An 11,496-nucleotide genomic window follows, 5' to 3' on the forward strand; every position below is an offset into this window, starting at 1 on the left:
GTAGCCTTCAGCTGCTGGCCTCAAGCACAGATGAGGAGTGGACTACAGAGGTCTGTTAGGCTCACCTCTTTCTAACTCCACACCCCCTGATTTGTTTTGTATTTTTTGAGACTTGTAGTCTTCAGCCCCAACCCATGCTGACTGAAGGAGGACATTTAGCAGACTTCACACAGCTCAGGCTTTATATAACTTTTTTCACATTTGCAGTAGTACTCCACAACACCTGTAAACAGACTTTGATGTGTATAATAGGTGGACTTTGATTCTTTCAGGTTAGAGAAACATCATGGTTATGGTTAAAAAAAATGACAAAGAACTGTGACAGGACGCAAACTGCGGTCCCCCGCATGAAAGTCGGACATGTTACCCCTCTACACCCTCACTCTCTGCCTCACATAAAGCCCAACATAAAGGGCACACTTCATCCTGCATTGGCACTGAATGAACGTAATACCTCTGGATACCAGGCTGTTTCAATTAGAAGACCTTTAGACGGTTCAACCTCGGGCTCTGGAAATTTTTTTTACGATTCTCTCATATTTTACAGACTGACAGTTTTTTGATAATGAAAAACATTAGTTGCAGAGCTAAACATAACCTACAAAATGCACCTGCTCCCAGCTCCTTCCCTTCATACATCCACCACCTTGGTAAAAAATGCAGATTCTTCACTCTCAAAGGTCAGAAGGAAGAATGACTCACTAACTAGGGTATGTTTTATGTATCTCATACCAGGGGCAGGAGCAGAAATCACCAGAGTGGGCCAAGACTTTCAGAACATAGAGGTTTTTTAGCAAAAGAACCTTGCAGTCCTCAGGAGGGTGGCAGGGGCTGAAGCACACTGGGGCAGGTGCTTTAAATTTAGCATGAGAGGAGGAAAGAGCAGCTACTGTATAATAAGCAGGATGAGAGAATAAGCTGAACTTTGACCTTGGCTCCCTTTATAGATGACAGCGGCGACCTTGGGAGGGTGAGAAAGGAGATTGATGACAGCCATTTTGCTTAATGAGCTCACGAGTGAACCCCCCCTCCCTCTGAGGGGAGGCCAACAGTCTCCCGTTCAAGGTAAAAAAACAAAAAACCAATGTGATCTGCAGCGAAGTCACCTCTCTCCATCCTGCCTCGTAAACATCAATTATAACGGGAGTGAGCATCAAATCTCCTTCCATCTACTTCTAAAAATAGCTGCAGATATGGGTGATGGTGAGAGTCCATGCATGCGTAAGGACTGGTCCAATGAGAAACAGGCTGGATTACGCCATAAGACACGGTTTCAGGTGTCGTGAAGGCATTTTTAAGTTTTAAGGTCACCTACAGCGGGTTGATTTGAATGGATTGAGTGATCTCAAACTTTACAAACAGGAAGCCACACAGAACTCCTTCAGCATCCTCACACACTATCCTTGAGTGCCTCAAACAGAAGTTGCTGGTTGATGATAAGATAAAAAGGTTGCCATGGAAACAGGGATTTTTTTTTCTTTCTCTGAGATGCGGCCACCATGGGGAGAAAACGTGAGGGAAACACAGAGGAAGGGAATGGGAGAGATGAAGAAAAAGATGAAGAGAGAGCTGGTGCGAGACGGAGAGGGAAAGCTAGGTGGAGGGAGTGAGGATGAAACCTGCAGGATCCTAAAATAAAAAGGTATGACGGAGAACAAGAGTGAAAACAGCTGAGGCAGCCAGAATGTCACCGCCTGCTGTAGCCTGTGCTCATGGGAAATCATCTGACCTCACAATCTGGGTTACCCCACATCAGGAAGAGAGAAATAGGGGGGGACCAGAGAGGGTAGAAAATACAGAATATGTGGGGTGTGGGGTGATCATTTGTTTCCCACTTTTGCTTGTTTTTTTCCATCTAGCTCTCTCTGTTCTGGGGGGGGTGGGGGGGGGGGGGGGGGCACTTGTCCTCTTTCTTTCATCCGGTCTCTGTCTTACCTGGAGGAGTGCAGTTTTTAGATCCTTCACTCTGCATTTCCTCTAGGCTGTTGTTGTCCATTTCCTGCAGTAGCCTCCTCCCTCCCCACCTCTCCTGGTCTGCGCTGCTGTGGCCGGAGATGTCGAAACCTGGAAGGTGTTTGTCACAGTTTAAAGTCAACTTTCAAAATAGATTCAAGGACATTGCAGTGTAGCTACAGCATCTACATGGGGCATTTTTATACATAAAAACTTGAGTCTGAAATATGAAACCTGAGTTTCAGTACTGATACAAAAACCATATTTTTTCGATCACTTTGGGGAAAAAAAAAATTGTCTGATCAAATAATAATCAAAGGTGCGACGACAGCAATCTTACAAGTTCATCGCATGTCACACCGCGCAATGACTCTAAAAAAGGTCTTGGTACCAATCTGTGTCAGACTGTGCAATATCAGTTTTGAGGCACATCAGATGGTGCGATGAATGCCTGGTGAACCCACAGAGCTGTAAATAAAGAAAAAAACACCAACAACTGCAAGAGAGACATGTCATCAAGTCACGCCATCCATCTGTGCCATTTTCATGTTTTTGAAAATGCAAAAAGAGGAGGAGGAGATTGTAAAGCCAGGCACGGCCAGGGAAAGGAGGGTAACGTGGAATGCTGATTTTGCCAATTGATTGACTGTTTGAGGTAAACCTGTTTTCGCAGGACCATTATGTTAGCTCGCCACCTCAATTCTGACTGATTGGTTTGCAAACCAGGGTCATAGCAGCAGTCATATCGTGGCAATTCTGACATTGTCACAATTTTAACGCCGCAGCTCTACATCGGCCGCCATTATCGTTTTTATTATCAATGAATCTGCTGATTGAGTTTTTTGATTCATTGTTCAGCAGAATCAATCAATCTCTGCTTTTCAGATTCCAAGGTTATGTCTTCGAATGTCTTGACAGATATTCAGTTTACTGTCATAGAAAACCAAACATTCACAGTCCCACAAAAGCACCGACCAAAGAGGCTTGATGCCCAGTCCTAATGCAAAGTGACTTTTTATGTGCAGCAGTCGGCTGCGCCAGCTAATTACGCTAATGAAGGCCAATGACTTCTCAGTCATGTTGCTCTGGACAAACTTCTCAGGGAAAGACGAAGGTTAGCACATACATCATATTTTGTTTGATGGTATATTTTCATTATTGCTTCATTATCTGGCATTGTGACATGAAACAGCGGTTTCTCGGTTGAAAAGTGATCGATCTAATGAGCGCCGCGGGGCGGACTAACACTTAGCCACTCAGCGCCATGGTGCGGGACTAACACTGTCGTCAAGATTCAGGCGGATATGTTAGTCTCAAGTGATTGGGTAGGGAAAGTCAATTCCCCCTCCGCAACGGAAATCGGTTGTGGAGGGAGTGTCAGACTGAAGATGGAAATGAAGTTAAACGAGCTGACAATTCTGCCTGATGTCAGGCTAATATTTCAGCACATACACCATATTAGCTACTTTTACTGTCATGAATTTGGCCTTGCACTACAGAAATTAGCTAATGATCAAGGAGAATTGACATCTGGCGTTTGATGAATCCTTCTACTTGGGAATTTTCCTTTTATTCTGCTCGACAAGAGACCTTTTCAAGACTTGATCATATGTTTGTCTCCAAAACTCTTTTCAGTGGCATCCGTAGCGTCGATATGATTCCAATTTCAAGAACTTGAGGCTGAACTGAATTCATTCATTAACACAAATAGTCTGTCAGTTGACGACCCTCGAGTGTTACGGGACGCAGTCAAAGGTGGCATCAGAACAAAACAATATTCTTTGCATCAAATCTTAATAAAGTTAGGACACATTGAGTTTCTGGAACATGAAATTGCGACGCTAGCACAAAGCATGCTAAATCACGTTTCGCCTGAAAACATTCGCAAGCGACAGAATTTATTGGATGAACTTAGTGGCCTGTCAAGACAGAAAGCGGAATTCATTATTCATTGCACAGGGCAGAACCACTGCATGAACAGTAATCGAACCAGCTGCCATCTTGCTCTTAAGGTGAGGACGAATGATCATTTAGCAAACACCTCAGCAATTAGGACCAAAGAGAGGAATTTAACCTCTGATCCCATAAAGATTAATAGCACTTCGTGCTGTATAAGTTGTATAAGTCGGAGGTTGTTCATGATGAAAAAGTCCGTGCTGAATTTTTAGAATCATTACATTTACCTAAGCTGCCCCTGGAGGCCGTGCGTTCATTTGAGGTGCCTATCACTCTAGAAGAGCAAAAAAAAAAGAAAAAAGAAAAGCCATCAAATCAATGAATAAAGGCAGATCTGCGGCCATGGATGGAATACCTGCAGAATTATTTATTTCCTTTTGGCCCCAGCTTGGCCCTCTGCTGTTAAATATGCTTATGATTTTCATCATTCCTTTTCCACTAGCTCAGATATTGCTGTTTTTTTTGTTTTTGCTGTATTTCTCTTTTTGCTAAAGAAAGACAAGCCTCCAACTGACGGTGGGGTGACAAAGGTGTTCATACTCTCCTTGACATTGAAGGGCAACAAGCACCCCATTTACACTTGCTATTAAATTGCACCGGACACATTACCCAGATAAGGACAAACGCATGTTAATGCGAGGTGAAAATGCGTCGTTATCGGAACATGATCGGGTCTGCCTGGCCACATCTGGAGGTAGTCTGGCTCGCACTGTGTTCTGATGCTTTTCAAACAAGCATTTCAGGAAAATGGCTGTTCACGGTGTCAACAGAACTTCATGTGAACGGCAAATTGTGAGTGACAGTGACAGTGATTTCCATGTCCCGTGTATGAAGCTTGAAAAACAATCCAGCAGAAAAATTCTCTGCACTTCCCCGCTCATCTGTAACAGCACACCTGGTGCCGGCATTGTGGAACGCTTACAGCCTCATCACTGGTGTGTTATGAATGTGCCATCTTCGGCTGCTCATGACGTCACGAGTGGCGTCCTATTTCTTAGATAAAGATTTCAATCCCCTATCCCTTGTAGCTCCGTTCTGAAGGGCCACAATCCAGTCAAGGGCACTCCAAAAACTAGGGGTATGGCCAAGGGGGGAAACTGGAACAGTACATTCTTTGGTTGCATCATGTATATACATATATTCTATGTATGCAATTCTTCTGAGTCTGAATGCTGTTGGTTTACATCTATAATGGTCATGGGGTTCCTGGGTAGTAGCAGGGGGATGGGGTTGGGAGGAATGGGTGAGTTGTACTGGTAGTTTTGCTAATGTTTGTTGTTTTTGTGCTTTCATCTATGTGCACTACCTTGGTTCATCATGTCAAGGGTTAGAGGATGGGTGGTGGGAAGACAACAAGGGAAATGGGGAAAGTATGATAATAAGTATGGTAGTATAGTAAGTATAGTATGTATAAGTTACATGTTTATGTTGCTGGGATGTTGCAGGTAGTAGTCAAGCAATTTGTTGTATTTTTAATGGCCAGGGTTGTCTTCGCTGTCACATTAAAGCTTGATTCTTTATGTAATAGTTACAGCTGGAAGAGTGCACCACAGATGTGTCAGATCGGTATCTCCCCCCCTCCCTCCTTCACCCCCGATTCATACATTGAAGGGGAATTTCATGATTTTCCAAAACAAAATCCTCTTGGGGGGGTGGAGCAACAGCGCAGCGCACAAAGTGGGGCTCCCACTGTGGCTACATCTGCACATTCTTCAAGAAAGCAGCAAGACCAATGAATTCATTTCATACTCCAGAGAGCCCAGCAGGAGCACTCTGCCCTTTCCACCCTGCCAACCACAAGTCTGGCCTAAGAGAGGGATTCAGATAGAATTAAAAAGCCCAGTTATTCAATAGACCTTAGGGCATGGTTGAACTTCTCACCTGCCCTCACCTTCACTACACCTCACACGGCAGTTACAGCAGCAGGTTTGCGTGCCGGCGCTGTACTGTTCCCTACCTCCTTCTATCTTTCGCTATCTTGCACACGGAGAGAAGAAGAGGAGTGTGGGAATGATTAATGTGCCACTGTAAGGAGGCGGTGAGTGCCCCGCTTCCAGCTCCACAACATCAAGCTCAATTTAGCAGAACTTCATTAAGCGCATCATAAATAATCAACTTTAATTGATATTCCGGCAAGCTGATTAAGAGTTAACAAGAACACAATGGGGACAAGGGAAATGCATTAAACGCCCCGGCGTCGCCTCTTGTTCACCTCTAATTTTGAGCACATGCAGAGAGCAGCACTGTTGCATTTCCATGTAACCAGGATACGCGGTGGGGAGGAAAGAAGGAGGAAAAAACAAAAAACAAATGATGCACAAATCATGACTGTATGAATATTCATACAGGCCTTCTGTCCATGGAAAGTGATAAATGCATCTCACTTTAGCTGACGCTGACTCAGTAATTAAGTGGAGTGTTGGGGGCACAGTCAAAGATAGACAGGAGGAGAGAGAGAGGAACATGCAGACGTCACATCAAGTGGTGCAGATGTTTTCTGCCAGGAAGCACCGCAGCTTATTTATTATTAGGGTTTCATCTGATTGCAATTGGATGCTTTGGCAATACTAATCGATCAACAAACATGCCAGTGCAGCGCTGAAATAAAGTTGGAGAGAGACAACGTGCAACCATTTGCAGTAACCTGCAGAGGTGTGGGCCTATACCCTGGGGCTCATTGCCCTGATTTCACTGCTCTGCAGCTAAAACACCTGAACATGCAGGAGCCTCTGCATCCCTCAGCCCAGAACTGTTTCCCATAGTTAAAAGCTCAGATGAATTCCCATTATAGCCTACTGTGTACCTGTAAGACAGTACAGGCACATGAGGAGTTTTCCAGGTCAAACTGGGGCTAATGGTTAAGAGGATCTAACTCTCTTTAACTATTTGGGTTTTGGACATGTTTTAACAAAAAGCCAGTGGACGCCTTACCCTGCAAGTGATATGGAACACGCACTTTTGTAGGTTATGCTAATGTTTATTAGCATAAGTTAAAAAAAATAAAAATAAAGGAAGATTTTGGAAGATTGTTACACCGCAAAACTTTCAGTCCCGAAATGAACAAAGACACCGCCACAAAGAAACCTTAACCATACAGGTGCTGCTGTTGGTCAATGAGCCACACCGTCAGATAAAGAGTAACATTTAGCACAAGTGGTGACAGTGATACTTAAGTACGATGGTTTTCACAATGCAGCCGCCAACACTAATGCTAATGTCCCTTTACGAGCGCAGTCATGTTACAGCTGTGTGTGTGTTGGGTGACAAAATGAAGACAGTTAACTTGAGAAATGTTACAGAGGCGAACATGTAACGTTACAGTAACGAAACACACAAGCTAACTGCTGTGGGGAATCCAGTTCCCCCACTTCTCCGGTGTCCCGGCGCCTCAAACAGGAGCCCGAACAAACGGCTAAACCCCTCACCTGAATTTTCCGCCAAGTAGGAGAGCCCCGTCACGACCAGAAGCAAGCCGCCGAACAGGCATATTTGGATTAAAACCAACTCCTTTCGTCTTTTCCGCCTCGCTTTGACTTTCTTCTGGCTCGGCATCACTTGCGTCGGCCGATTCCGGAGTCGGATACCCGGCAGAGACATCCCCTCTACCGCTGCCACATCCATGCGGACCCCCGAAGTAAACAAGAAAAAAAGAAAAAGCCTCCTCTGATCCCCAGGAAATTGACTTATCTCCCGGGAATGGATGAAAAGGTACAGGGGGAGGGATGTCAGTGGAGCGGGGGGGTGTAGGGGTGGGTGGTGGGTGGTGGGGACGGGGTGTTTAAAAAAAAAAAGAAAAAAAAAAGTTGGAAATTGGTACTGCTGGGATGCTGCGAGGACTGTTTGGCAAGAAGGGCGAGTTTCTGGCTGGAAAAGCCGGGTTTGAGCTTCTTATGTCATGTTGAAATGTGGTTTTGGAAGTAGTGAGGCGGAGGACTGCTGCGCGAGCCCTCCATGGATGCGTCCGTCTGCTGAGTGCTGAGGGAGAGAGACACAGCGAGAGAGGGGGGGGGAGAGAGAGACACAGCGAGAGAGAGAGAGACACAGCGAGAGAGAGAGAGGGGGGGGGGGGAGAGAGAGAGAGGGAGAGACACAGAGGGAGAGAGACACAGCGAGAGAGAGAGAGAGAGGGAGAGAGACACAGCGAGAGAGAGAGAGAGAGAGAGATGGGGTGCGCGTGGGCATGTACCACACACACACTGACTGAAGTGAAACCCAGGTCAAAAATCTGCATATTTTCTGATAGTGAGAAAACGGTTTTAATATGTGCGTTCGAGTACATTTCTATCCATATGATGCTAAACTTGTTATGTATTTTAACGTACTGTCAAAGTTAAGGCCGACTGCCATCACAGCTGCAATATTGGCCACATTTGGAAGCTATGAACACAACAATGACGTTTTATCATCTCATAAAGTTGATATTGTGAACATGTTAGCAAACAGTTGCAACGTTAGCATTCATTTGGAGATGTGTTACCGGCCCCCCAACGAATACCCACCAGGCCCAGTTACTCTCAATATTTAGCTCGAGCTGTTTAGCAGCTAGCGCTCCACTGTGTTCACCAACCATACATACAGCCATTTATTTATTTTTTAATGGGACTGCTGTTTGGTAGTGGCCAGGTAGTGTGAGCAGTGGGTTTATCTGAGCTGAAGCTGCTTAAGAGTTCAGTTGTGGGCTGGAAAATGACAACAATGAGCTGGAAGATGCTAAAAATGCTCTGTAGAGCTGAGGGGAACTGTAGTCAAGTGATAACTTTCTGTGTATTTGTTACCCCGAGCAACACCTTTCACATCACATGCTAGCCATTTCCCCTTTGTTAATAAACAAATATTAATTAGTGCAGCTTTAACATATATCGGAAGTATTCAGTAAGTGCATTTTAAAAAGTAGACGTCTGTGTGTCAATGTGCCAGTTATGAAACATTTATCAAATAAGAACACTGTAAAAGTGCATACAGTGCACTTGGACGCACTGGTAGGCCACACGGCAGTGATTGTCCAGTGGTTGGTTGCTGAATGGGAAAACGCACAGACTGGTCAGGTTATGAGGATTTCTGCCACAGAAAGCAGGAAAACTTGGTCTTCCAAGTAAGACGAATGTGTGCACCTATACGTGTGTCCAACAATGCTGAGCGAATGCCTCTTCCTTGAATAAAATAAGCTTGAACCAATGTATATGTGTTCAAATTACTATGCCAGTATACTTAACGTGCAGGTACAATTCTTTACCATATGTCGTTATTTACTTTCATATATAGGCATTATGTACTTTAAGTTCAGGTACAAAACCACACTTGTCATACTTCAAGTACATCTACAAAACTGAGTAATATTTTGGTAGCCAATAATACATGATAAACAATTTCCATAGATTAAAGCATGTCCTGAGCACAAAAATATAGTCCACTGTCCTTTTCATGACTTGGGAAAAGACATTCACTAATGCATATGGTTAGTTTGTAATTTAGTTCAACTAAATTTTGACAATATTATGTATTTGACATGAAAGCACAATAAAAATGAAAGTCAGGGAGAGATCAAAAGTGGAAATTGTTTGTTGTTTGGTTAAGGTGAAAAAAAGATGTGTGCTTTCCACTGCCCTCTTCTGGGAATGTATTTTATTCATATACAGTGCAGCTGCCTGCACTTGGAGGAAATGACATGGTGTATTGCTGAATGATGGAAAGTTTTATTTGTGAAGTTGCATTGGCTTTCTAATAACCTTACTAGTTGGTTTGGACTAATACCACTCACCCAAACAAACGCTAATCCTGTGGCCAGCAGCCAAACACTACAGCGATACCTCCCAGGCCAACTTAATCTTCCACAAATAATAACAATGATAATAATGGTATCATTCAAAATATGTCAATATCTCCGCCAAAAAAAAGTGAGCGCCATTCCCTCTGAACATGGATAAAACAAAGCGTTTCTCTTCAGACATTTGGTCTAAAATAAGAGTTGGAACTCTCTCTGCAGGAAATCATTTGCCAAGTCCAGGACAGATCAGATGTAGTATTTTCTTTGGTTACACAATAGTAAGTTAGGTCGTATGGATTGATTTCACGTGGGCCTGCTTGTACATGTCGTCTACTCACTCCGGGCATATCTTGTGTCTGCAAAACACGGACCAGCCACGGATTTCACTGTGTGTCTGCCATTTCTGATGTTTTCTATGTAACGATTTGAGTGAGTGAAACAGAACTTTAGGGTAATGGATAATACTTTATCCCGGCCAAGTGGGTTTCTTGATTGTCGGGCCTGAGGTTTCATATAAATAGCACTGGAAACTTTCCAGCAAGAATGGAAAAAGTGGTCAGGGCTCTAGGCAACTGGTTTCATTGTGTTTTTTTTAACCCTTTGGAGCATGGAGCTTGGACTGATGAAATAAAATACAAGAAATAAGATGAGAGATGTGACCGTGACATATTTTGAAGAAAAAGAATCCACATTTATGTGTCCAAAAGCAATTGTTATCCAATTAAGATAAAGACACTACCTCCTTTTAGCATCACACATGGCAAGAAAACTCTAGTGACAATCCACACACGACAGGAGACCTTTACGCTACCATGAAACCAAGCCTAGGTCTAACTTGCAAACCCAGCTCAGACTGGGCATGGAGTTACCAAACGAGACAAATTCCCTACCTCTCAGAGGCACACAAAAGAAAAGAGAAAAAAAACCCACACACACACACACACACACACAAGGGGAAGGAGAGAAGAGGAAGGAGGAGGAGGGGGGGGCAACAAATTAAATCCAGTTAAATTGTTTTTCCATAGCCAGTGGGCTTGGCAAAGGACTCTCACAAACACACACAAGATGTAAGATAAGTTGTAGAGAAGACAAACCAGAAACAGTGCGGCTTCAGATGTAAGAGAATGCTTGGAATTTAACCCACTTTCCCATGTCAGACTGACACCACGCCCACTCCCACTGCCCTGCCCCGCAGCTCAGGGTGTCCACACACCGACACACAAACAGCCACGATGGTTTGAAATGCACAGGTGACTCCATCGATAGACAAACCTTGAACATTTGTCCTACTCAACACTCCCTGTTCTCGCCCCCGTTACAGCTCTGATCAATTGCAGCCCTGTCAGATGTTTGGTACAGTACATCAATAATCCAAGGCCCCACAGTCTACCTCCTCCTCTCTTACTGTAAAGCCTGGCTGGCATTGGGATCACAATGCAGTCATTGCAGAGGAGCGCTGCAGTTCTAGAAGCAGTATTAAGGCTAGCTAGCTAGCTAGCAGACATATTTGGGTCACATCTTCCCTCTCCGAGAACTCCCAAGTCCGGGCTCCTGCTGCTCTCCACCACAACGTGGAGAAACCTCAGCTCAGCATCATTGGAGGGAGAGAGAGAGAAAGGGGGTGGGGGATATGGTATGGTTGGCCAGGAATAACTTGCTGAACTAAAAAAAAAAAAAAAAAAAAAAGCTAAAGAGATAAAGTTGGGTCAGTATAGACGGGCCAGGTGGGGATGCTGAAAGGAGAAATAAGGACAAGCATCCCTGCTTTTGCGTCACATAAAACAAGCAGAATAAAACAACGGAAAAAGACACACGAAACACAG

The 11,496-nt window shown here is 44.2% G+C and overlaps 1 protein-coding gene across 1 annotated transcript in view; it reads right to left on the reverse strand.

Moving 5' to 3' along the window:
• Window positions 1-7,530, reverse strand: part of LOC139291383 (sodium/potassium/calcium exchanger 3-like) — a 43,200-nt gene extending 35,670 nt beyond the window's left edge. Inside the window, exons 1-2 of the mRNA XM_070913403.1 lie at window positions 7,335-7,530; window positions 1,936-2,064 (exon numbers count right to left, since the gene is read on the reverse strand). Of these exons, the coding sequence (XP_070769504.1) occupies window positions 1,936-2,064; window positions 7,335-7,530 (325 nt within the window). The remainder of the gene's footprint in view (window positions 1-1,935; window positions 2,065-7,334) is intronic.
• Between the last annotated feature and the right edge of the window lie 3,966 nt (window positions 7,531-11,496).

Source organism: Enoplosus armatus, chromosome 2 (genome assembly GCF_043641665.1).
Source record: "Enoplosus armatus isolate fEnoArm2 chromosome 2, fEnoArm2.hap1, whole genome shotgun sequence".
Taxonomy (NCBI): Eukaryota; Metazoa; Chordata; class Actinopteri; order Centrarchiformes; family Enoplosidae; genus Enoplosus; species Enoplosus armatus.